Source organism: Lissotriton helveticus, chromosome 3_2 (assembly GCF_964261635.1).
Source record: "Lissotriton helveticus chromosome 3_2, aLisHel1.1, whole genome shotgun sequence".
Lineage (NCBI taxonomy): Eukaryota > Metazoa > Chordata > Amphibia > Caudata > Salamandridae > Lissotriton > Lissotriton helveticus.
In genome coordinates, this window is record NC_136062.1 from 73,038,938 (window position 1) to 73,066,019 (window position 27,082).

At 50.0% G+C, this 27,082-nt stretch overlaps 1 protein-coding gene across 2 annotated transcripts in view; it reads left to right on the forward strand.

Moving 5' to 3' along the window:
* DMXL2 (Dmx like 2) overlaps positions 1-27,082 on the forward strand; it is a 1,907,871-nt gene that overhangs the window by 1,337,514 nt on the left and 543,275 nt on the right. The window contains exons 33-35 of one of the 2 annotated variants that reach the window (XM_078684818.1): positions 12,479-12,596; positions 14,380-14,439; positions 15,375-15,461. In XM_078684818.1, the coding sequence (XP_078540944.1) occupies positions 12,479-12,596; positions 14,380-14,439; positions 15,375-15,461 (265 nt within the window). The remainder of the gene's footprint in view (positions 1-12,478; positions 12,597-14,379; positions 14,440-15,374; positions 15,462-27,082) is intronic. The other variant, XM_078684819.1, reaches the window with a different exon arrangement.

The following is a 27,082-nucleotide window of genomic DNA, read 5'->3' on the forward strand; positions in this document are numbered from 1 at the left end:
TGAAGGAAGGATGGGAGTTACCTCTCAAAAAACCTAAACTTGACATAGTGGACTATGTACTTGGTCTCCGCTCCCGGATGGCAGAGTACATGGAGAAGGCATCTAAAAACCTGGAGGCCAGCCAAGAACTTCAAAAAGCTTGGCATGACCAAAAGGCTGTCCTAACTGTTTACCATGCAGGACAGAAGGTGTGGGTGTTGGAGCCAGTGGCCCCAGCAGCTCTCCAGGACAAATGGTCTGGACCCCACATCATTATTGAGCAAAAGGGAGAGGTCACCTACTTGGTGGACATGAGAACTCCCAGGAGCCCTCACAGAGTACTTCCTGTGAATAGGCTCAAAGCATTTGTTGACAGGGAGGACATGGGCTTGCTCATGGCCACGGATGAGGGGCAGGAGGAAGAGAGTGACCCTCTCCCAGACCTGCTCACTCAGAACCCTGATGATGGGTCAGTAGATGGTGTAGTCTTCTGACAGCCTCTCTGAGCATCAGCAAAAGGATTGTAAGCAAGTCCTTCAATCCTTCAGACAAATGTTTTCTCTGACCCCCAGTCAGACAAACTGGTGCACACATGAGGTGGACACTGGAGACAGTCTGCCTATAAAGAGTAAAATCTACAGGCAACATGACCACGTCAGGGACTGCATAAAACAAGAAGTACAAAAGATGTTGGAATTGGGAGTCATTGAACCCTCAGAGAGCCCTTGGGCTAGTCCTGTAGTTCTAGTGCCTAAACCTCACACCCAAGATGGTAAGAGAGAGATGAGGTTTTGCGTAGACTACAGGGGTCTCAATGCTGTCACTAAGACAGATGCCCACCCAATACCTAGGGCAGATGAACTGATAGATAAGTTGGCTTCTGCAACTTTCTTAAGTACATTTGACCTAACAGCTGGTTATTGGCAAATCAGGTTAGCTGAGGATGCCAAGGCCAAGACAGCATTTTCTACCCCAGGAGGTCATTACCAATTTGTGGTGATGCCCTTTGGTTTGAAAAATGCACCTGCCACTTTTCAAAGGTTGGTGAACCAAGTTCTCACTGGGTTGGATGACTTTTGTGCAGCATATCTAGATGATATTGCTGTCTTTAGCTCCACCTGGGAGGATCACCTGATCCACCTGAGGAAAGTTTTAGTGGCCCTGCAAAAGGCAGGCCTCACTATCAAGGCTACTAAGTGCCAGATAGGGCAGAGTCAAGTTGTATACCTGGGCCACCTTGTAGGTGGAGGCCAAGTTCAACCTCTGGAGAGCAAGATACAGGCCATAAAGGACTGGGCTCCTCCAACCGCCCAGACTCAGGTCAGAGCTTTCTTGGGCCTGTCTGGTTATTACAGGAAATTTGTCAGAAATTATGGAACCATTGTGACTCCACTTAATGACCTGACAAGTAAGAAAAGGCCAAAGAAAGTTCAGTGGACAGTTAGCTGTCAGACGGCATTCGATGACCTAAAGCAGGTCATGTGCACTGCACCTATTCTCAAGAGTCCAGACTACTCCAAACCTTTCATTGTCCAAACAGATGCTTCTGAGTTGGGTGTGGGAGCTGTTCTATCTCAGCTGAAGATTGATGGTCATGACCAGCCCATTGCTTTTATAAGTAGAAGGCTGACCCCTAGAGAGAAACGTTGGTCAGCTATTGAGAGGGAGGCCTTTGCTGTGGTTTGGGCCCTGAAGAAGTTGAGGCCATACTTGTTTGGTACTCACTTCAAGATTTAGACCGACCATAAGCCCCTCTTATGGCTAAATCAAATGAAGGGTGAAAACCCCAAACTTCTTAGGTGGTCCATTTCCCTACAGGGAATGGACTTTACAGTGGAGCACCGCCCAGGGACTGACCATGGTAATGCAGATGGTCTCTCCAGGTACTTCCACTTAGAGCAAGAAGACTCACCTGGTCAAGGTTAGTTTAATGTCCCTAAGTTTGGGGGGGGGGGGGGTATGTAGGAGAGTGGGGTCTGCAATCCCATGGCCACCCCAGATTTTTGCTTTTTGCTTCACTGATTTACGACTTTCCCTGGCTGTGGGCCTGGTAATCAGACCCACAGCCTAGCTGTTCTCTCTCTAAATTGACAAGCATGTACCTTAGGTGCATTTACCAATTGGTACTGGGCCACCTTATCAGTCCCTGTACAGTATACCTTAGGTATCCAGGGCATAGGTGTACCCAGGGCCTACCAGGGGCTGCAGCATGTATTATGCCACCCCTGGCTGGCCATCCAAAACTGACACAACTGGCTGCACGACAGCTGGGGCAAGGTGGTGTATTCACCCTTTGCTTTAGATATAGTATTCCTATATCTAACCCTAAAATGGACATATATACTCCTATCAGTCAGTCCCATGGCAGGCCTTATCAATCCTGAAGGCAGAGTGCTGGGAATTATGTGAGATGGTGCTCTGGCATGAGCTGAGCCCGTTTGCAGCTTGCGGAACCAAGTCCTAATAGCTGTTCCATGATAACGCTATACCATATACTCTTAAGTGCATTATAATCCTCGCGGTTAAATGCTAACTTTGGCATAGCATTATCAAAACATGTCGAGTAAGGTGTCATACGAATTGGAATACTAACCCCTCGCCAATTCTGGCGACGGGGTTAGCATTCCACCCTTCTAGAGGGACACGACATGTATGTAACTGTGAACCCCGGTTAAAGTTGACACAGCCTCAGCTCCACAAAATGGATGCTGCCACCGAGACACAAGTCTGCCCTCCTGCTGCTGGGAGTCCTTCCAGCGAGGGAGGCCTGGACAAAGGGTTTCCTGTCAGGGGCGGTGCCAGCACCATCCCAGACAGGATTTTGTGTATCCCAGGTAGGCAGGGCTGAAAGGAAGGTGACTGCAAGTGGCACCCCGGTGCTCACTGTGCATATGCCGGCTCAAACCAGTTCTAGGGGCACACCAGCCCCTGAGCTGGGGAGAGACCGGACAAAGGAGAGGGGTGTAACCACCCCCCTCCTGGTCCCACCCATGGGCAGGACCTAGTCGCGTGCCAGCCCCTTTTCTTAGAATAAAGGTAGGAGCGGGCACCCTTCCCAAATTGGATAATCTTGAAACTTGAACTACTTTCCACGAAAGGAACTCTTGTCATTCTCTGAAGACTCTCCCTTGTGGCTAAGGAGTAGCCACCCTGCACCAGCAGTCACCATCGAAGCGCTTGCGGTTTGCTGGACGTCCATCCTCCGGATCAAGACTGACCAGCTCGACGAGACCCGGATTCCCTGCCATCTCTGACCTCTACCTGCATCATCAGCCCAGCTGAGATTCGTGGGTGTGACGAGACCCAAGGGACCGGCCATCTTCAAGACCTGCACGACGCTTCACCAGCACGACCACCGAGGGACCCTCGAGTGAGTGCACTGGGGTTTGAGAAGCCCCAACCCTGAGCAGCTCCAGCACCGAAGTCCAGCCCCCCAGCATCCACGAGATCTGCGTGGGGCCCTTCTGCTTCCTCGCTGCTTACCACGTTGTCCGGTCACTTGCCCGTTGGCTAGTGGCCCTCCTGACGATGTACCACGACGATTTCACCGCTGGTCTAGGTCCCCTAGACTGGCCCTTGCTCCTTGTCCAACAAGAAGTGCCCTGGACCCTCCTGGTCCACTCCAGACGCCATCTTGACTCCACCGCGTGGGCTTGCCTTTGCCAAGGTTTGTTGCTCCTATCCTGGATCCAGCATCGCCGACAGCAGACACCATCGTGGGACAGCTCGCACCTCCAGCCTGGTCGCCGACAACGCTTCCTGGCCCGTGTGCCTGCAGAGTCCAACGTCACCCACTCACCTGATCGCGGCGACTTCATCCGGTGCCGTCCTGGTGCCCACTCAATCACTGGCTAGTGATTAAGAACTGAGTCCCCTCTGCTTTCAGGTCGTCCTCTTCACTGATCCAGCCTTGGATCACACCGAACTTCTTCACTGGTCGCCTGCCAGCAACAACTTCTTTCAGGCTCCATAGACTACAACGAGGATTCCCGACGTCTTTTGAACCCTATGCAGCCGCAGCCCCTGGGCTAGGTAACTTGAGCATTTCGGTGCTCCAGCACAGGTTCACTATCCTAGTGTCCAGATCCGTTTTCGTTTTAAGTCTACCTAGTCGGATTCGTCCGGAAACAGTAACTTTAGAATTGCTAGCATCCATAGACTTTGTCCCGCATCCCGCGTAAGAGTTCCCACTCTGCACCCGGGTTCCCTAGGCCTCCTGCTCCTAACCTGAGGGTTCAGTAAGGTAGCCCTAGCGGTCCTGAAGCCTCTGGATCGTGTTACTTACTGCTAGCATTTCGCATTCCACTTTTGAAGTATATGGTTTTTCGTGCCCCTCGGGTATTTGTGTAAATTGTGCAACTTGTAGTATTTTCGTAAGAGTTTTGTATTGTGCTTAGCTCCCTGACTCATAAAGAGTTCAGGGTAGAATTGTTATGAATAAATATCCTTTATTTTCATAACAACTTGTGTGGTGTCCTTTCACTTGGTGTTCAAGGGGTATATGTGATGGTAAAACAGCTGGCTTAACACGCCCTCTAGAGTTTAGCCTAAAGACTGCTTTTGTGCACGCTACTAGGATAGCTGGTCTATCAGGTTGACTAACAACCAATCACCAATAAGGGTTGTTTGGTATGATACAAAGTGATCACTAGAATAGTGAGCACTATATATCAGGCCAACTTCTCACACAAGCTACTCGAGATCCGGCAGTCGGCTCCGCGCCGGTCGAGGAGGAGGTCGAGGGACCGGTTGCGGAACCGCAGTAGTCGCGTCATCACCAGCACTCGTCGGGCTCGTCGAGTCATCGCCAGCACTCGTCGGGCTCCAAGTCCTCTGGTAAGTCGAGGCACTCAAAGAAGAAGTCGAAGAGGCGACATCGCTCTTCAGACTACCCTCGCCGCTCGCGCGACGCGGCTGAGGGTTCGGGCGACACCGTCCACGTGGCTCCGTCGGAGCCACAGGCTCCGCCTCCAGGCCCATACACTCCGGTCCCTGGCCTGCGAGCGACGCTGCAGGAGGTTTGCGAGTTCCTAATTGCCATGAGGACTCACTTCCCTCCGTTGAGGCCTGCCGGTGCGCCTTCGGGCCCCAACTTGGGGCCTAGGCGGGCCAGTGGCTCCGGCGCCATCATCGACTTCGGTCCCGACACCTCCGGCCCCCGTGCGATCTGTCACCGGATCCCGGTCGAAGCCGTTGACCTTACAACCCCACCGCTGGCGCCGACCCCCATGGTGTCTCTCCCGACGTCGTCCTCGGGCTACGTCCGCACCAGTTTCAGCCCCGGTCCGGGTCCGGCGTCACCTAAGACCCTGCTCAGTCATTCCAGCCTGTTTACCAGGACCCGGATGAAGGGGAGGACTGGGAGGGATCTGAGGACCCTCTGGCACAGCAGTGCCAGTTGAGCCAGGATTGGGCAGACGAGATAGGGGAGGCCACTGGTCTGGACACTTTGCCTGACACTGAATTCATCTCTCCTCTCTCCTCCCTCCATGGCTACGGAGGAGAGTCCCACTTATGGTGTGGTGTTGCGCAGGGCAGCCAAGGCATTGGCTCTTGGCTCCCTGCTGCGGGCGTGAGGACTAATCTCCTCACTGAGGTGCTTCAGCCGCTAGTAATCTCCTCGGAGCCTCTACTGCCGTTCAATGAGGCCCTCACGGACGTTCTGTTGGGCACCTGGTCCAAGCCCTTCACAGTGCCCCCTGTGGATCGGAACGTGCCCCGACGCCACCGCCTGGACGACCCTAGCTTTCTGTCCGTGCACCCCACCCCGAGAGCCTGGTGATCCCAGACCGCATTCCCGTCCCAGACAGCATTCCCGGCCGCCCCCCCCGGATCGGGAATCCGAAAGGTTTGATCAGTTTGAGGAGGCCCGGGCCCAGCTCGCCCAATCACTTGCGATGGGGCAGGTTGCGGCACGTTATTCCATCAGGTGTGGACTGGATACCACGGACTCGCTGGGAAGGACGATTTCCACGACTGTGGTGCTTCGCTGCCATGCCTGGCTGAGGTCTGCCAATTTCTCGGGGGATGTCTAGGCCACACTCATAGACATGCCCTTCGATGGCCGTCGCCTCTTTGGAAAGACAGTGCGCTTGAGCGTTTCAAGGACTCCAAGGCTACGGCCAAGTCCTAGGGCCTTTCGGGCCAGCAAACTTCTGCTTTTTGCCCCTTTTGTGGCCAAGGAAGAGGCACCCCCAAAAATTCCTGCCAGCCACAGGCCGCAGACCAGCCTCAACGTGGCCGCGGACGAGGTAACCGCCGTGGCGGTGCCGGGGGACAATGGCAAGGTCAGTCCACATCCGCTCACGCAGCATCTGCCTCAAAGCCTTCCTAGTCCGACCTTTCAGGCCCATTCGACGCCAGTGGGGGGCAGGGTCCACCATCACCTCCTCCACTGGCGCTGCATCCTGACGGACATGTGGTGTAGCAGGGATTCTGCTCATACACAGAACTGTGCATAGAGACTTGGAACCTCAGTGAATTGAATTAGGGTGTACCAAAACTCACCTTAGTATCCAAAATTACTAGCACGTGTTGGACCCCTGAGGCGTGAGCCGGGGGATATCAGTTTTAACTGTGTGCATTTAATTATTTTGCCTTAAAAACTTTGTTATCATTTATTTTAAACCTACCAGACCAGGGATTTCCTCTGCGCTCGTCCCCGCTCCCAGCGCAGCAGAGTCAGTGCTGACGCTGTGCGAGGCAGGGCTTAGGAGGCCATATTGGGGGAAATCTGGGTTGGTGCTCGAGTTGTTGGTCGCCTCCCGCCCGCCCGCCCAGGTATAAAAGCTGAATGAATGCGCGAGCGCGCTGATTACTAGCGCGTGTTGGACCCCTGAGGCGTGAGCCGGGGGATATCAGTTTTAACTGTGTGCATTTAATTATTTTGCCTTAAAAACTTCGTTATCATTTATTTTAAACCTACCAGACCAGGGATTTCCTCTGCACTCGTCCCCGCTCCCAGCGCAGCAGAGTCAGTGCTGACGCTGTGCGAGGCAGGGCCTAGGACGCCATATTGGGGAAAATCTGGGTTGGCGCTCGAGTTGTTGGTCGCCTCCCACCCGCCTCTAACCTGTATAAAGGGATGTTGTCATCCCGTCCGCGCAGTGGGCGGGCGCAGCGGGCGCGCCAAAGGCAAGCCCGTCTGCGCCCGTCCGCGACCGGACGAGGCCAGGGGCCACGACCCCTGCTCATTTTCACGGCTCTCATACAAGATATACCTCTAATGAGCTACTCAGTCTGAGACCTTCGCCAAAAGGAAAATGTCACCATCTGCATCACCCTTTAAATCTGCCCTCCTACTGTCAACACTGCCATATCTACCCAAGAGGCATTATGACTACCGAGCACCGGCACTCTTTTAAGATGTTTCTTCTAAATTGTAGATCCCTGCCCAAGCATCAAACAGAAGTATCCCTATTGCTTGAAGAACATAATCCGGATGCAGTCTTTTTTACGGAGACATGGTTAACCTCGTCTTCCGCGCCTGACCTCGTTCAAGCATTACCACAGGGCTATCAAATAGCCAGGACAGATCGCACATCGGGGAAGGGAGGAGGCTTAGCCATAGTATTTAAAGACAGTTACAAATGCCGATGCATCTCCACCTCTATTTTGGACTGTGAAAGTACGTCATTTAGTCTGGAACTGTCACCAAACTTAAATTTTTCCGGAGTATTGGTCTACCGCCCGCCTGGCTCGGTTAGAGAGTTTTTAGACTCTGCGCCTTCAGCAGTTGCAGATTTTGCCACCACTTCAGCTAACTTCACGTTGTTGGGCGATTTAAATATGCATTTCGAAGACATCAACGATCACGCTGCCCAAGAACTAATCGCTGGCCTATCCGCGCTACAGCTGACCCAACTGGTCCCCTCACCCACACATGTGAAAGGACATTTGCTGGACCCCGTGTTTAGCAACTGCCCGGATCTAGTGATAGAGCCCCCTATTGTACTCCCGTGGACAGACCATCGAATTGTCCCGTTAACTTGGTACATCCATAAATTGCCTGTTCTTTCTACAGGATTACGGGAAGCTCGAAATTGGCCCAAACTGTCAATAGATGAGTGGGCTCACGAACTTCAAGCCACAATACCTTCTATTACTACAGATCCTACGGCAGCCAATGACACCTTTAATAACTGAATAACTCAGTCATTGGACACCATTCTCCCAGTGAAGATAACACGAGCTAAAAGATCTAGGATTTCAGCCCCTTGGTACACTACAGAGCTTAGGGAGATCAAAAGTAAGTGTAAAAGGCTGGAGAGGAAATGGCGTTTGGACTATACAGACTTAGATAAAGCTGTATATAGAAACTCCATCAGGGAATACAAGCTGGAGATTAAGAAAGCTCAATCTTGGCACTATTCAAAAAAGATCACTGATGCTAGGTCCAATTCCAAGGAAATATATAGAATAGTAAAAAGCCTCACTGTCCTCTCCCAGCCCCCCATAAACAGTGACAATCTACAAGTCCGCTGTAATGAGCTGGCAGACTATTTTTTTAATAAAATAGATCTTATATACTCTGCCTTTCCAATTACCCAACCAGATACTCCAGTAGCCACTTCTGGACATGCCAAAAATGGCGTGACAGATAATATGTCACCAGTGCTGGATAACTTTCCATTGCTGCACTCGGACCTATTAGCCACCTTAATGACCCTGGTAAAATCGGGCTCTCCCAGCGACCCTGCCCCTCCGAGTTTCTTAAGGACCGTCAGTCAAACCATCCTCCCGGTTGTATTGAAGGTACTCAATGCCTCCATTTCCACCAACACAGTTCCATCTAGGTGGAAAGAGGCCAGGGTAAAGGCACTTGCTAAGAAGCCTAATCTGAACATCAACAACCTCGGCAACTATCGTCCAATCTCCCTGCTTCCTTGCGCCAGCAAGTTACTGGAAAAATATATTAACAGTCTCCTGACCAACTTTCTGGAGAATAACAGCCTCCTTGACCCCTCGCAAACCGGCTTCCGCCCCAAGCATGGGACGGAGTAGGCCTTATTGGCGGTCCTGGAGGAAACAAGGGGCATCTTAGATCGGGGAGGATCGGTGGCAGTCATCCTCCTCGATCTGAGTGCCGCTTTTGATACTGTAAACCATACCATCTTATTGCAGCGCCTCCAGGACATTGGGATTCAAGGAGGAGCGTTGGAATGGATCCGTTCATTCTTAACCAATAGAAATTTCCAGGTCTTCGAGGGAACCACCACCTCTACCAGCAGACCCTTGGATTGTGGAGTTCCGCAGGGTTCCTCGCTCAGCCCGACGCTGTTTAATGTCTATATGAGGCCGCTGGCTGGGATCGTCCGCCCATATGGTATTAAGATCGTGACCTATGCGGACGATACCCAGCTGGTGGTCTCACTGGCGCGGGCTGAGGACCCTGTGGGCACAGTGGATCTGGTGGGCTGCTTGAGTGAGGTCAGCAGCTGGATGACCCTGTCTTGTCTCAAACTTAACGGGGACAAGACAGAGGTCATGCTGTTGGGCCACTCAGCTCCAACTGCAATAGACCAGATCTGGCCGGCTTGCTTGGGCACTCCCCCAGTCCCTAAGGATGCCATCAAGAGCTTGGGCGTCTGGTTGGACAAGTCCTTGACATTTGACCATCAGGCTGTTGTACTATCTGCCACCTGTTTTGGCCTCATTAGAATGCTGAGGAAGATTCTTCCTTTGCTACCTTTTGAGGCAAGACAAATTGTAGTTCAAGGACTGATTCTTTCCAGGTTGGATTTCGGAAACGCGCTTTATCTTGGGGCCCCAGATTTCACATTAAAGAAGCTGCAGGTGATCCACAACTGTGCTGCTAGGACCCTGCTTCAAATTCCCCGTAGGACTTCTGTGAAACCTAGACTAGCAAGACTGCACTGGCTCCCTGTGAAGGACAGGATCAGTTTCAAATCTCTTTGTGTCGCCCACCAGTCTTTCTGGGAAACTGGTCCAGTGATCAGTCGCCCCTTAATTACCCCCTACCTTCCTTGCAGACAGCTACGGTCTACCAATGCTTTACGTGCTGTTGTGCCTAAGGTAAAAAGGTCCAGATCAGGAGGTCGCTCTTTTTCCCTGAATGTGGCCAGGCTTTGGAACAGTCTACCTTTTCATTTAAGGTCCAATTCGGACCTTACCTCTTTCAGGAAACAGTTGAAAACTTTTTTGTTTAATAAATAGTTGTTTCTGTTCTGCTCACTAATTCAGCTGACAACACACTGTTAGCACTCAGCGCTTGGACGGCCCCGGGCAGCTATTTGCGCTTTACAAAATTCATTTTCATTTCATTTCATTTCAAAATCCCCTACCAGCCCTGGTGCCACTGTGCTATGCTCCACCTCCATCCTGTCTCCTTCCAACCCCTCTTTTTCTTCGATGGTCAAAACCTGAAGTTTAATATCACTCAGGAAATCAACACAATCCGATTCAGTAAACCCAGAAGTGGAAGTGTACAACCCATCATAGTAGTACACAAATGCCTCCGAAAACTCATGCCCTGTCATGTCTCATCCCCCGGTCATCCCATTTTCTCCGGGTCCCACTGTCCTGAAGTCTCCCGTTTGTCCAGCCACGCCAGGAGTTTACTGGCCTTATCTCCTATCTCATAAACTTTGTGCTGGAAGGCCTTGGCCTCATTTTCTAAAAGCCCTCTTAGCTCCTTCTGATGCAGACAAAGGAGGTGGGTTACCGGTCAGGTTTCCCCCTCCTCCTTTCCCGCCTTGGCTCCTGAATCTCCTTCTCCAGAGCTGTGTATTTCAGTGCCTTTAGTTTCTTGGAGGCCCCTATCAAACTCTGGATATGTCCCCTGATCACTGTCTTGAAAGCTTCCCACATGGCCACCCCGAGTCCACCAATCCCACATTCTTCGTAAAGAAGTGCTCGGTATAGTCCCTCACACTAGACCTAAAGTGTGGGTCTCTGAGGTACCATGGGTCCACCCTCGGTGGCCGGATATGTTCCGCGAAGGCCCTTCTAGCAAGGCCTCCACTGGGGAATGATCGGATATCCCACGAGCAGTATGTGTCTTGGCCCTTTTAACTGGCCCTTAAACTGAATCTGTGTGATCAAACCATGCTCTGCGGGTAAGTGTGTGTATTGTCTGAGAGTGGGATTATGACAGCGCCAGATATCACTGAGTTCCAAGTAGGCGAGGAAATTGCCCAGCGCTCTGGCTCTTCTCCCACATGACCCCCCCAGCCAACACATCCAGCTTTACGTCATTTATATCCCTCTGCAACTCCCCCCGAAAATCAGTCTTCCTTGCAGGAGCTCGAGAAGATACGGACCCAATGTGTCCACCATGGGGGCCTGCTGCTATACTGGGTAGTGTGTACACCGAGCAGAAGTTAATGGTCATTCCCTTCCACTGCCCACTCGGGACCACATATCTCCCCAAGGGGTCAGACCATGATTTCCAGATATAAAGGGAAACGCCTTTCTTTCTAAAATCCCCATCCCTCTGGAGCCGGCGGTGTACCCTGCATGTGCCAGTACTGTGTATCGATATCTATCTAGGGACCTACAATGATGACCTCGGAGATGGGTTTCTTGCAGTAGGATAATCTCTGGTGCATGTTTCACCTGCCATTTAGGCTATTTACATTCCAAATACCTGCTTTTTTAAATAAAAAAATATTTTTGCTTTTAGCCAATGTTGTGTTTTTATATTAGTGAGCACCCAGCAATTCTCACAAAAATTCTCTTTACAATACCCATGACAAAAACAAAACAAGCGTTGACAAAGCCAAGCTGGGGCCACCGCTTGGCCAGTTGACGTTGCCAATGCTCCACTGAGCTCAATGACTGCACCTGCCCGATAAACCCATGTTACAATATCAGTTTGCACTCATCTTGTGAGGCACGGACATTGGCCATTCACATTAATTTCTCTGTCTAGAGCCTGGTCTTCGGCCAACCCCTGCACACTTGCACACTATCAGCAAAGAAATACCTTCGGCCTGGACTTGTGCTCGGCATATGATTTTGCCATCTCATGCGCCATACTCTGGACCCCATTTCAGGCCACACCTGTATTCAGCATTCTATGCCTCATTGTCGACTAGTCTAGACCTTTTGGTTAAGCGCAACCGATGCTGACCCGGGCCTCCTTCCCCCGTAGTATGCTTTGTCCAGCAGGGCTGTAGAAGCTACACCAAGGGTTTCTAGTAGCTTGAAAATGCAGATCTGGATATTATGGATTGGCACATGGAGATGGCCCATCATCCATAATTAAGTCCGTACTAGACTGGTTTGCTAAGAGTCTATTGGTGGAGGTGTTCTCTATTGTAGTCACACCTTTATACTAGTAATACTAGTTATTATTTTCTCACTTTTAATGCATTTCAGGTATTCTCTTACAGATGTGTTTAAAATGGTTCTGAAACGATTCAGTTTGTAGAATATAGACGCTATCATTATTGTATCCATTGTACCCCTTGTCATTTAATTGTGTGACAGCATGCATGGTAATACCATTTCTTTTCTCATTTTTCTCATTGCATAGATCAAAGGATTTTTCGGCACTTCCAGTAAAACGACTATGGCATTTTCTTGTAAAGCAAGAGCTTCTTCAAGAATTATTTATAAGATATATATTCACAAAGAAAAGAAACCAACGTGAGGTAAAACTGAGAGAAACAGATTGTAACGTACCCTTTAAAGGCATGGTCTGAGTTTCTTTTTGTTTCTTTTTATTTCATTCATTTAATAATGGCTACCATTCAGTCATTATTATTTTTTGTTGGCTGCTCACGTGAAGATATTTAATTTCGTTAGCATGCAGGAATCATGCTGCACTCTGTCGATAGTGTTTTTTCTTGGATTTATTTTCACACCACTTCTAGCAATAAAGTAATGTCGTATAAATGTCAGTGTATTTAAAATATATTGCAACATTAAACAATGCTTACAGATTTTATCCGATTTGTGTAGTCTGCAATAATTATCATTCAAAGCTTTATTTCGATATACACATGATATCATAAAAGCACATACAAAGATTAAAAGAGAGACCACAATTCATAGATCTTGCATTTTGCGGGATTAGTTGCAGTAAAAACATTCATATTACAATAAATAAGTTAAGAAGCATATTAAACAATAGCAGCTTTGTAGAATTAAAAAGGAGAGAAAAATGTGATTAAAAACTAAGTCGTCTCATGGATTTTGCTCTAATTACCCATGCCCAGCTCAGAAATTTGGCAACCCCGCAATAATTATGTATAATGCCTGTTCAAATCTATTACCATCGTCTTAAAAGACAAATATAATCACTATTAAATTCATAACAAAATACTAAGTAAAATACCAGTGCAGACCCATTTCACAATTTGTTAAAATAAGAAACAACAGTAGCAGAAAAAATAGTTACCCTCTATCCCAGGTGAGGGACAAAGTAATTGAAACATAATTTCCAAAGCCTATATTTCCACCTCCTAACTTGTTAGATGCACCATTCGTAGCCAGGCTGGTAGCTTACCAAACTCAGCCATTATCTGAATCCTGAATCACTGGAAGACCCTGTTCCACAAGGAGTGCATAGATCACAAGCATATTGGCCACACTGACGAGAGCTCCATTCTGATAGGTGTGCCTGCATTGATTTCTAAATGGCTTGAAGAAGAAAGCTCCTGGAAACAGTCGTTAGATTATGGAGCAGTAGTGTGAGAGGGTTTTTTACAAACCTTACGGGTGAATAGCCGTGCTATTTATATAAACCTTTGATTGATCGATAGATAGTACCTAGCTTTGTTCTTAAGGCCTTTCTTTAGTTTTATCTTTTTCCCCTCAGACTATGCAAAGCTTAATTGTACTATTCTCCAAAAAACAACAGTACATAAAACTATCAGAGCTTCTTTCTGCAGATATTTATATCAAAATATCCCAATGAGATCTTATCAGGTGTATACAGTTAAGAGGTGCAGGTCAAACAATAGTGTTGCCGCTCTTGCAGTGGCGATATTTAGATGTTTAGTCCAGTTAAAACTCAGATAATGGTTACTCATTCACAAAATACTATCATTTTGATAAATTATTCCTGGAACCATTCTTGGTGCTGTTCTCTTCGAACTAAAATAATTGTCTGTTATGTTGCTAATTAAGGCAGTAAAAAATCCATAAGAATTGATGTATAAAAAAATATTTTTTTATGTTAAGAGAATTCTTAAATTTTTTTAGCTACATCAGAAGTGACTATCTAAGCTCATTAACACGACATAGAATTACTCATACTTGGTTTACATTTTAGCTTGGATTGTTTAAGTTGCTGCTTAATGGTCATGTTGTATATTTTGACTTTTAATTATTTACTGACTGGGAGTGTTTTATTTATAGTTGGACTTTTTCATTCATTTCATATTTGTTTCTTTGTGCATGTGTTTTGTTTGTGGTTGTGGTGTTGTGTAGTCTGTAGAAGATCATGTGGAGCAGGGCAGACATTGCCTCGCAGAAGACCACAGAAACCAGGTAGTATCCATTTCCCTACCCATTCCTGTAGCTCAATATTAAAAGTTCAGTGGTACCAGTCCTTATTATACCATATTGTAAACAGATGTAATACATTATTCCATATTACTAATTTTTCATATATTGCAATATGATCTTTTTTACGTTTTTGTATGTTCCTATTAGAAAATAGTACCTAGATATGAAAGCAGAATACTCAATATTTTAACCTAAGTTATTCAATCTTTTTATGTAAGAGTTGATCCTGTCCCTCAATCAAGCCTGGACTGCAGTGGCTTATTTTTCTACAGTCTCCTCAGTGGCATGCATCAACATTTATATGGGGAGTTAACCTCTCTAATGTTCTTGTTGTCTAGGTAGCCACTAATGTTCTTAGAACAGGCACTCGCTTTTTCGAAATGCACAATTAATCCAAACGGTGTGCTATTTTCTTCTTGTATGTTATACCATTGACTACTGCATTTATATCTATTGCTTAGTCCATTAATAAGAAATAAATAATATAGCGTGTTAAGAAGTAGGTGTATGTAAAATATGTTTTAGGATTTTCCCCTTGTATACTATCGAATGCAGTCAATGGATAGTGGGTCCAGTTGACAGTATTGCTATTTAAAACGGTAGCATTTGACTACCACTTGATGGGTCTTCAGACCACTTTTCTTTTTGCTATTGACTCTGCATGGAGATTGCGCTTCCTGGTGTTGGCATGTCTGCATATGGAGGTAAATCTAAAGCAGTACTATTATTCTGATACCCTATGCTCTTATTAACAAACCTTATTATTCACTCTTGCAATATATATTTGGCACTGGGACAACTGAACTTTTTATAGCATGTTTTTTTAGCAATAATAATTTCCAAATCACATCAAAGTGATACTGTTTTAGTGGAAACTTTGTGTTCGCATGAATTTTATTTGTAGGCATATTTTGCAGGTGGAAGCAGATCTTGGCTATCCTGGAGGCAAGGCCAAAATTATTCACAGAGAGACTGACATGATAATGGCATTTGCTGTTAATAAGGTGAGCCTTGTACGTTTGTTAATTTCATATTTCAAACTGTACTTCACGAAGAGTGCCAGAGTAATTCCCTTCCACTGTAAATTCTTAAATTGTAGATGTTGCAGAAAGGCGTCACATCCCATGTGTCACCCACAGGAATTGGCTACCTTACTGTTTCCATTTAGATTTCTTTTTTAGGTCGAGCCTTGGCAACGCATGCGCTGTCTCTTTGAGACATGCTGTATTCACTCAGTGGGTTTACAACCCGCCCATTGCCTTCTTATTCGTCCCTTCCATTGTCATTCAAAAATGCTTAGTTGCTGTTGTTCCTCCTTTTTGTGTTTGGATTCCTCCCACAGAGCACCACCAATTTACTGTTAACATTATGTGTCTGTCTTTGTTTTGATTTCCAGCACTATCATTTTCTTTGATTCCTACTTGTGTCACTGTTTGCCTGTCTTCAGTGGTTCAGCTTTGGGGCCTGTCACTTAATCTTCCCTCCCGTTCAAATATCAAGATGACATGTCAGACGCTGTTTTCAAATTCGCCTCTGGCTTCAAAGGGCAAGGATTTCCCCCCAAACCTCTTCCACTTCTCTGCTTGTTGCTATAGCAAACCGCGGTGACCAGACCTTCAGCAGCCCAACCTTGCAGCACTGTTAAAGGCAATGCTTGGGCAACTCCCATCGCATTTTCTCTGACGTTTGTTTATATAAGGTGAACTCAAACGACCCAGAGGTGTTGGAGCGCTTTATATGAGCGCTAGTTACATTACGCAATGGCAGATTCATTTTTGGGGGAATTTTTATAGAGCACGAACTTGACTGACCCAAAGGTATTTAAGCTCTTTACAATAACGCAAGGTATATTAAGTTCATTTTTTTGTTTTTAGGTGCGCAGAGATTAAGTGATGCAAACTCCGCCCTGGTTTATTAATTATTTTCCCTCTACCTGACAATTGGGGCTAGCATTAGTCCCACCCACCTACTGCCATGTTGCTGCATGCCCGGTCTGCGGCCTTTTTCTGTTGTCCTCCTCCTTTCAGAGCTCTAACTTCAAAGCACATTCATGGCAGCTCCCCAGGGACTGTGAGGCATTTTTTATTATATAATGTGAACTCGAGTGACACCAAGGTGTTGGAGCACTTTACATGAGTGCTAGTTACATTATACAATTTCAGATACATTTTTGGGGCTGTTTTTCTAGAGCGCAATCTCGACTGACCTAAAAGTATTAAAGCGGTTTACAAAAGCACCAGTTATATTACACAAGGTCAGGTTAATTTTTTTTTGTTTTTAGGTGCGTGGAGATTTAGTGATGCCAACGCCAACCCTGTTTTTTTCATTATTTTCCCTCTACCTGAAAAATGAGAGCATTTTGTTGTTTTTGCTGTGTCCAGTGCTCTTATACCCAGGGGGCTGGGACAAAGGGTGGGGCCAGTGTTTTGCTGGTAAACGGATGGTGTGAGCAGTGTTTTGAATGGAAAACTCAGGAAACGGGCGAATACGGACCTGGGGGAGGAGGGATGTGACGTCCCCGCAATTGGAAAGTACTTCACAGCTTTTTTTCATAGGCTGTTCAATACTCCAGTGATGCAGTCACACACAGATTGTTATAGTGCTGTTCGGTTGCATAGAGGCACTTGTCTTATTGTCTGTGCATTACAAAAGCCTTGGAGTGTGTCTGTAAATGTTTCCTGAGGTAGGCATTTGTTCCTGAATCACACTGCATGACCCAGTGTGTAGTAATTGTATAGTTGTTTAATCCCTGGTGGCTCAGAACCCAGGGTAATCTGTGTAGGAAGGTGGATACCTGACTATGGTTACCCCCAACTTTTTGCCTAGTGTTTAGCTGGTTTTCGACTTAGTTGGCCTGGGATCCTGCTATTCAGGACCCCAGGCTATCTACTCTCTCTGTAAAATGGACTCCATGACCTGTAGGTACATACCAAATTGGATAGTGGGTCACCCTTGTGAGTCCCTGTATACGTGTACCATAGGTACCCAGGGCATAGGTGCACCCAAGGCCTACCAGGGGCTGCAGCATATATTATGCCACACGTGGCTGGCCACCTAAATTGACACAACTGGCTGATCACTCAGCTGGGGCAAGGTTGTGTAATCACCCCTTGCTTAGGTATAGTATCCCTATACCTACCTTATATATAGACACATAGTAACATATAAGTCACTCCTATGGCAGGCCTTAACAATCCTAGAGGCAGAGTGCTTAGTTGTGTGTGAGATGGTGCTCTAGCATGAGCTGAGCCTGTCTGCAGCTTTCGGAACCATGTCCTTATAGCTGTTCTATGATATTGCCATACCCTATGCTTTTAGGTGCATTATAATCCTCGCGGTTAATACTAACTTTGGTTTGGCTTTATCCAAACATGTTGTGTAAGATGTCATACGCTTTGGAACACTACCCCCTCGCCAATTCTGGCAACGGGGGTAGCATTCCACCCTTCTAGAGGGAGAAGACATGTTAAAACTGCTGTACCCGGTTAAAGTTAACCAGAGCCCCAGCATCACAAAATGGATGCTGCTGCCACAGACACAAATCTGACCTCCTGCTGCTGGGAGTCCTTCCAGTCAGGGAGGCTCGGACAATAGGTTTCCTGCCTGGGGAGGAGCGAGCACCACCCCAGACAGGACTTTGTGTATTGGGACAGGGAGGGCTAAATAGATAGAGACACTGCCTGGGGCACCCTAGGTGCTCCATGCATGCCCCAGTTCAAACCGGTTGCTGGCGCGAAACTGGACAAAGGAGAGGGGGTGTAACCACCCCCCTTCCTGGTCCCACCCATAGAGGGACCTATAAAGTAATCCAGCCCCTTTTAGTTGTATAAAGGTAGGAGCTGAGTCCCTAGACTTTAGATTAATCCTGAAATTGAAACTTGACACGAAACTCTAGACCTTCGACATTCTGCTGAAGCTGAAGACTGAAGAATCTCCCTTGTGGCCAAGGAGTGACCACCCTGGGCAACCAGGCACCATCCAGCAAATCAACGGCTTGCTTTGTTGACGCTCCTGCCGGGACCCGAGCACAGAGCCTGACAAGACCCAGACTTCCAGACCTCTCTGACCCTCTCTTCACTTCTGCTGCACAGCTGAGATCTGAGGAGGCGACGAGACACGTGGGACAGGACATCTTGAAAAGCCTGCAACTTGCTAACTGTGCAGCTCCTGAGGTATCCTCGAAGCTGTGCACTGGGGATTGGGAACCCCCGAATCCGAGCTCCACCTGCACCGAAGATCAGCCCTTCACACTCCACGAGTTCTGTGTGGGGCTCTTCTGCTTGTGTTCTGCTCGACGCGTTGACCGGTTGCTGGCCCGTTGGCTAGTAGCCTCTGAGACGACAATCCTTTTGAACCAACTCGCTGGTCTGGTTGCTCCAGACTGGCCCTTGCCTCCCTGCAAAGGTGAGGCACCTCAGACCTTACTGGTCTGCACCAGAAGCCTTCTTTGAATCCTGCGCGGGTTGCCTTTGCCAAGGCTGGTTGACTCCAATCCGGCAGTCAACCCCTCCATCTGCGAGAACCTTCGTGGGACAGCTCGCCTCCAGCACCTGGTCGTCCTCGACGCCTCCTGGTCCGCGTGGCTGAAGAGACAAGCTTCAAGACAGCACCTGATTGCTGCTCGACGTCATCTGGTTCCATCATGGTTCCACCCGGTCACTGGCTAGTGACCCAAACTTTGTCCCCTCTGCTTTCAGGTCCTCCTCATCCTCGATCCACCCTTGGATCCACCCGGACATCTTGGTCGCCTGCAGCATCTTTCTTCACAGGCTCTGTAGACTTCAACGACGAAACCTGACACATCTTCACACCTATGCACCCGCCGTCCGTGGGTGAGGTAACGCGAGTACTTCGGTGCTCCCAAGGGTATTGACTATCCAAGTGTCTAGGTTTTTAGTTGTTTCCTCCTAGCTAAACCGGAAGTGTCCTAAATCCTTCTTTATCTAACTTCTAAGTTCCCATTGACTTTATATTGACTCTCGCGTGTGTGTAAAGACACTGCACGCGCCGCCTGTGGGCCTCCTACTCCTAACCTAAGGTTCAGATAGTGTAGCCCCAGCGATTCTCTAGGCCCTAGGTCTTTCCTTTTCCAGGGCCTAACTGTAAATTGTGCAACTTAACGTATCCTGATTAAGTAACTTATGTGCTTTGGCCTCTGATCTCATAAAGAGTTCAGAGGAGTGTGTTAGTAAATAAATAAATAGATATTTTACATATATCCTGTGTGGTGTCCTTTCATTTGATATTCAAGGGATTACATATGGTAAAACAGCTGGCTTTACACGCCCTCACGAGTCTTTTAGCCTAAGACTGTTCTGTCCACGCTACCACTAGGATAGCTGGTCTATAAGGTTGGCTTACAACCATCACCATAAGGGTTGTTTGGACTGGTGCAAGGTGTTCACTAGAATAGTGAACATCATATACCAGGCCAACTTCTCACAATCTGCTGCTTGGCTAATCTGAAAGAGACACGTTAGTGATAGATTCCTTACCTTAGAATATTCCTAGGCGTCAGACTGGATCCGGAAACTTTTGCGTAGCAATACACCTGCGTCATCCGCGGCTCCACGTCCATCGTCGGCGTAGTTAGCGCCGGAATGACGTCACCGAGTACTTAGACGCCGCCCTCGCGCGCTGACGTCAGTTCTTCTTTTTTCCGCGCCAGCTAGCGCAGATCCGGAGAAGCTCTACCCCTTAGTCACTTTTTGACTAAACTTTTTTGATCTTCTGATCTGTTTTTCTCGAGTCGCTACGACTCCTACGGTGCCGGTAGGGATTCCTGGGTTCAAACCCTGCTCCAAGTGTAGCCGACTGATGTCGATTACCGACCCCCATCGCCGGTGTCTTCAGTGTCTAGGCCTCGACCACGACGACCGAACCTGCTCCGACTGCCGGGCTCTGACGTCTAAGGCTAGGCGGGAGCGGTCCTGCAAGCGGCTTGAACTCCGGCAGTCGGCCCCGTGCCGTTCAAGGTCCCGGTCCCACAGAATGTCAAGAGACCGTTCGCGGGGTCGGAGCCCTCGTAGCTCTGAGAGTCGGCATTGGTCTTCAGGATCCCGGTCCTCAGGTAAGAGGCATGAGAGGTCGGAAAGGCGTCATCGCTCTTCCGACCCACCCCGACGCTCGCGCGACGCGGCCGGGGATTCGGGTGACACCACCCACGCGGCTCCGTCGGAGTCACGGGCGTCACACCCTGCCCCATACCTTCCGGTCCCTGGGCACGATGCGACGCCGGAGGAGATCGAGCGGTACCTCATGGCCATGAGGTCTCTCCCTCCTCCGCCGGGCTCCGTGGCGCCTTCGGGCCAAGCTGTCCCGGCTGGGGGGCCTAGTGGGTCGGGTGCTTCGGCTCCGACGCCGCTGGGTGCTTCGGCCCCGGCGCCGCCGGCGACTTCGGTCCCGGCGCAGCAGACCCCCACTGGATCCGGATCCGGTTCGTCACCGGTCGACCTCACGATCTCACCGACTCCGGCCCCTAGGGTGTCTCCCCCGGCGACGCCGTCCCCAATCCTACCCTTGATTCGGTTCCGGCACTGCTCTCGATGTCGTATGGAGACTTTTACTTCCACGAACCGGCACCATCCGTTGAACCTGAATTTCAGGTGATGGGTGACTAGGAACATTGGGAGGGGTCTGTGGACCCTCTGGCACAGGAGTGCCAGTCTCAACATATGAGCTTGGGGATGCCAGTGGACTGGACACTTTGCCAGACACTGGTTTTGTCTCCCCTCCAACCGTGGCTACAGTGTAGTGTTGACGCGGGCAGCCAAGGCATTGGGCCTAGAGCTCCCCGTCGCGGCCGTGTGGACTAACCTCCTCACTGAGGTCCTTAAACCGCAGGCAAGCTCGACTGAGCCTCTGTTGCCGTTTAATGAGGCCTCGTGTGACGTTCTTTTGGGCACTTGGTCCAAGCCCGCTACAGGTCAGCCTGTAGATAGGAACGTGGCCAGACGCTACCGCCCGGCTCCGGGTGACCCTTGCTTTTTGTCCACCCAGCCCACCCCCTAGAGCCTGGTTATCCAGGCCTCCACTTCCCAGAAGGCATTCCCAACTGCTCCGCCCGATCGGGAATCCAAGAGGTACGAACAATTCGGTAAGATGTTCTCGTCCCTGAGTTTGGGACTGCGGTCCGTCAATACAGCTTGCCTCTTGGGCCACTACACCCACACTCTGTGGGACACGGTAGCGGACGTGCTGCCACAATGTCCTGAATAGGCCCGGACTAAACTTGCCCAAGCCCTTGCGGAGGGTCGAGATGCAGCACGCTATTCCATCCGGTGTGGGCTGGATACCACGGACTCACTGGGCAGAGCGATGGCAACGACGGTGGCGGTGCGACGCCACGCCTGGTTGAGGACCGCCAACTTTTCGGCTGATGTCCAGGCCACCCTTCTGGACATGCCGTTTGATGGCCGTCGCCTCTTTGGCGACAAGGCAGACCATGCGCTTGAGCGTTTTAAGGATTCCAGGGCTACGGCCAAGTCCTTGGGCCTCTCGGCCCCACGCCAACAAACGGGTGCCTTTCGCTCTTTTCGTGGCCAAGGAAGGGGCGCCCCCACACGTGCTGCCAGCCATACACCGCAGACTAATACACAACGCGGTGGCGGCCGTGGAAACCGCAGTGGCGGCGGTCGGGGACAGCGGCGAGGCCAGTCCACACCTCCCCCTGCAGCATCCTTCTCAAAACCCTCCTAGTCCGTGCTTTCAGGCCCATGTGACGCCAGTGGGGGGGCAGGATTCGCCATCACGACTTCCACTGGCGCACGGTCACGTCGGACAGGTGGGTGCTGCAAATCATCCGAAGGGGCTACTCCCTCCCCTTCGAGACGACCCCTCCAGCCATGCCACTGCAATACCACCGCGTGTCGGGGGATCACTTGCAACTTCTGCAATAGGAATTTACGGCCCTCTTGGCCAAGGGGGCCATCGAGCGCGTTCCTGGGCGAGAAGTAGGGTGTGGTTGTTACTCCCACTACTTTCTGGTACCCAAGAAGGGCAAAGGGGACCTACGCCCTATCTTGGACTTACGGAACGTCAACGGCTTCCTCCGGAAGGAGAAGTTCAAGATGCTGACTTTGGCTCAGGTCTTAGCTGCCCTAGACCCAGGAGACTGGATGGTAGCGTTGGACTTGCATAACGCCTATTTCAACATCCCCGTCCTGCCGGCCCACCGGCGTGACCTGCGGTTCATGGTAGGCCACGAGCACTTTCAGTTTACCGTGCTCCCCTTCGGCTTTACCAGCGCCGCACGGGTGTTCACGAAAGTGATGGCGGTGGTCGCAGCTCATCTGCGCAGGTTAGGGGTATCAGTCTTCCCCTACCTCGACGACTGGTTGTTGAAGGCGGGCTCGCCCCAGACAGTCGTCAGCCACCTCCAGACTACGACTGACCTCCTGCACCTGCTGGGGTTCTCCATCAATGTGCTGAAGTCACACCTGTGTCCCTCTCAGAACCTCCTCTTCATCGGAGCGGTTCTAGACTTGGCGCAGTTTCGGGTTTATCCTTCCGAATAGCGGGTTCGGGATATTCAGACTCTGATTCCAATCTTTCAGCCTTTATCCCGAGTCTCGGTCAGGTTGACGCTGCTGCTTCTGGGGCTGATTGCCTCCTGCATCCTTCTGGTGCATCACGCCAGGAGGCGGATGCGGGCTCTGCAGTGGGACCTGAAGTTTCAGTGGGCCCAGCATCAGGGCAACTTGTCAGACTATGTCTTTATCTCGGAGGGCACTGCAAGACAGTTGCAGTGGTGGCTCACGGACCGCGGTTGGGTCAGCGGCAGATCCCTCTCCCTACCCCTACCGGAGCACGTAGTTGTGATGGACGCGTCCCTTCAAGGCTGGCGGCCACATGGGAAAGGCGGAGATCAGAGGCCTCTGGTCTCCGGCGGAGTCTCAGCTCCACATCAACCTTATGGAGCTGCGGGCGATCCGACTTGCACTGAAGGCATTCCTCCCCTCTGTCCGGGGGAGTGTAGTGCAGGTGTTCACGGACAACACCACCGCCATGTGGTACTGCAACAAACAGGGCGGGTGGGGTCGTGGACCCTCTGCCAGGAGGCTCTGCGCCGCTGGCAGTGGCTGGAACATCAGGGCGTGACCCTGGTGGTTCAACACCTGGCAGGTTCTCTGAACGCCAGGGCGGACGAACTTAGCCGTCGGTGCATGATGGATCGAGAATGGCGTCTGAACTCGGATGTGGCGCAAGGCCTCTTTCAGCAGTGGGGAGAGCCTTGGTTAGATCTATTCGCCACAGAAGAGAACGCGCAATGTCATCAGTTCTGCGCGTTGGAATTTCCAAGGCGGCACTCGCTCGGAGACGCTTTTCGTTGCCAGTGGAGTTGCAGTCTATTGTACGCCTTTCCGCCTCAACCACTTCTGCCCAGAGTGCTGAAGAAGATCAGGCGCGACCGGGCCCAGGTTATCCTTGTGGCTCCGGACTGGGCACGAAGATATTGGTATCCAGAGCTACTCAGCATGTGTCGATCCCCCGATTCGTCTGCCTTTTCAGGAGGACCTTCTGTTGCAGCAGCAGGGGACAGTCCTCCACCGAACCTGTCCAGTCTCCACCTACAGGCTTGGAGATTGTGCGGCGACAGTTGAGGCAATTTGACTTGCCTCCTGAAGTCTGTAATGTCATTCTGTTGGCCAGGCGTCCCTCCACAAAGTCAGTATACGCCTGCAGGTGGAACAGATTTGTGGCATGGTGCACAGCAAAGGCTGTGGATCCACTCTCTGCCCCCCTTTCTGGGGTGCTCCTCTTCCTTCTTTCTCTTGCCCAGCAGGGCCCTGCTCTGGGCACTATCAAGGGCTACCTTTCTGCCCTTTCCGCCTTCTTAAGGCTACCTGATCAGCCATCTTTGTTGAAGTCCCCAATTGTAAATAGGTTTTTGAAGGGCATCACACACATGTTCCCTCCTGTTCCATTTGTGATGCCTCAGTGTGACTTGAACCTTGTACTGGTTGCCATCACCTCTGCCAGGAGAGTGAGTGAGCTCCAGGCTCTTTCTTCCAAACCTCCTTTCCTTTCTGTCCATCCGGACAAGGTTGTTGTTACGGACAAGACCCTCTTTCCTGCCCAAGGTAGTCACAGCCATCCACATCGGGCAGTCCATCACCTTGCCCACCTTCTTTCCGCCTCCACATCCCTCGAAAGAGGAAGAGAGGCTCCACCATCTGGACCCAAAACATGCGCTCTCTTACTATTTGGATCGCACACGCCAGTCCCGGATGGATGACCAACTCTTTGTTGGTTACGTGGGCGCTAAGAAAGGACGGGCGGTGCACAAGCGGACTATCTCTCGGTGGATCGTGTTGTGCATCCAGGCATGCTACTCATTGGCTAAAAACGAACCTCCTGTTGGGCTGAGGGCCCATTCCACTCGGGCCACGGCGACTACTACTGCCCTGGGCCGGGGAGTCCCCTTGCAGGACATTTTTCAGGCAGCTACGTGGGCCTCGCTGCACACGTTCGCAAGACACTACTGCCTGGACAGCCAAGTCCGGAGGGATGGCTTCTTTGGCCGTTCCGTCCTCCAGGACTTTCTGGTGTGATATTGGTTCGCAGACCCACCACCGGGGTTGGTATTGCTGGGGTAACAATTCTAAGGTAAGGAATCTATCACTAACGTGTCTCTTTCAGATGCACAAGTTACTACTTGTGTAACGATATATCTGTAAGAGACATTAGTTAGTGATAGATTCCTTACCGACCCACCCATTCTCCCCGTTCTGCGAACCGATATCTAGGGTTAAGGTCATCACCTTTCAGGGCCCTCGTTTCATGGCACCAGTGTTGGTTCTATTATGGCTCTGCGTATCTTCGCCTTGTACCCCTCTTTATTTGCATCTGAATTCTTTTTACAAGGGTCCCGATACCTGTAACCTGAAATCTGAAAGAAACGGGTTAGTGTGAGTTTTCTTACCTTAGAATATTCCCATGCGTCAGGCTGGATCCGGAAAGTTTTTGTCAGCAGTACCCTTGATCGTTGGTAGGCGTCGTCTGCGGCTCCGCGTCTTTCGTCGGCGTCGTGATCGCCGGAATGACGTCGTCGGAGTACTTAGACGCCGCCCTCGCGCGCTGACGTGAATGAATGAATGAAGCCAGATTTATATATCGCGCAACTTAGCCCCAGCGGGCGTCAAGGCGCCTAGCCAAATAAAACGATGAGGTCAAAGAGCATGATTATAGGTAGTCCTTGGTAAAACACCACGTCTTTAGAGCTTTCTTAAAGAGAGCCATGGTGGGTTGGGATTTGATCTCAGAGGGGAGGTCATTCCATAGTTTAGGGGCTACAGATGAAAAGGCTCTTCCACCCCATCTGACTTTGTTTGTCCGAGGGACGGTAAGAAGGTTCATATTGGCAGAGCGAAGATTTCTGCTGGGAGTGTAGGGACTCAGAAGGGAGCTTATGGCCTCAGAGCTTCCGCCGGATAGTGCACTGAAAACTAGGCATAGGATTTTAAAAGAGACTCTGGACTGGATCGGGAGCCAGTGAAGACTCTTCCTTGCAAGAGAAACAGAAGCGATGCTAGGGACATCCAGAACAAATCTGGCAGCCGCGTTCTGGATGGTCTGGAGGCGTTGGATGAGGCCTTTATTGATGCCAGCGTAAAGGGCATTACAATAATCCAGCCGTGATGTAACTAAGGCCACCACGGTCTGTTTGCGGGCTTGAGGGGAGAGATAGTGAGCGATTTTTCTAAGAACTTTAATAACTCCCCAACAGGTAGAAACAGTTCTATTGACCTGTAAAGACATGTCCAGAGAGGTATCGAAGATCACTCCAAGATTCCGGGCGGAATTTGACGGTACGGGACAAGCTCCAAGAGAAGGAGGCCACCATTCACTGGACCAGCTGTTTTGATCTTTACCGAAAATCAAGACCTCGGTTTTCTCTCCGTTCAGCTTCAGGGCGTTTAAAATCATCCAATCGGAGACAGCCTGCATGCAGTTCCTGAAGCTGAGCGCAGAGGTACTCGCCGGGTGGGAGAGGGACACCATGATCTGGGTGTCATCGACGTATGACACCACCTCCATCCCCTGAGCTCTTACTAGCTTAGCAAGTGGGGCCACATAAATGTTGAAGAGGGTCAGACTCAAGGCCGACCCCTGTGGAACCCCACATTGCACAGGCTTGGCAGGGGAGAGGAACTCTCCTAGCTTGACCCTCTGTTCTCTCTGATCAAGAAAAGAGGACAGCAGGCTCAGTGCTGGGCCCTCCACCCCTATCTCCCTCAGACGAGCTGTTAAAGTCGAGGGAGATAGGGTATCAAAAGCGGCGGTCAGGTCTAAGAGGACCAAAAGAGTGGTCTGGCCTCTGTCGACCATAGATCGTATATTGTCTGTAACTACTGTGAGCGCCGACTCAGTGCTGTGGAATTTTCGGAAGCCATGTTGAGATTGGCCCAGGAACCCAGAGGCATCAAGGAAAGCAGTAAGATGCTGATTGAGGTGTGATTCCAACATTTTGGCTGGAGCAGGCAGTAAGGAGATCGGCTGGAAGTTTTTAAGGGTGTCCTGATCCAGAGTGGGCTTTTTGAGCAATGGCTTGACTATGGCCTGTTTCCAAGATGCAGGAAAAAGGCCCTGAGCCATAGCCTGGTTCATTACCTCAAGAAGAGGG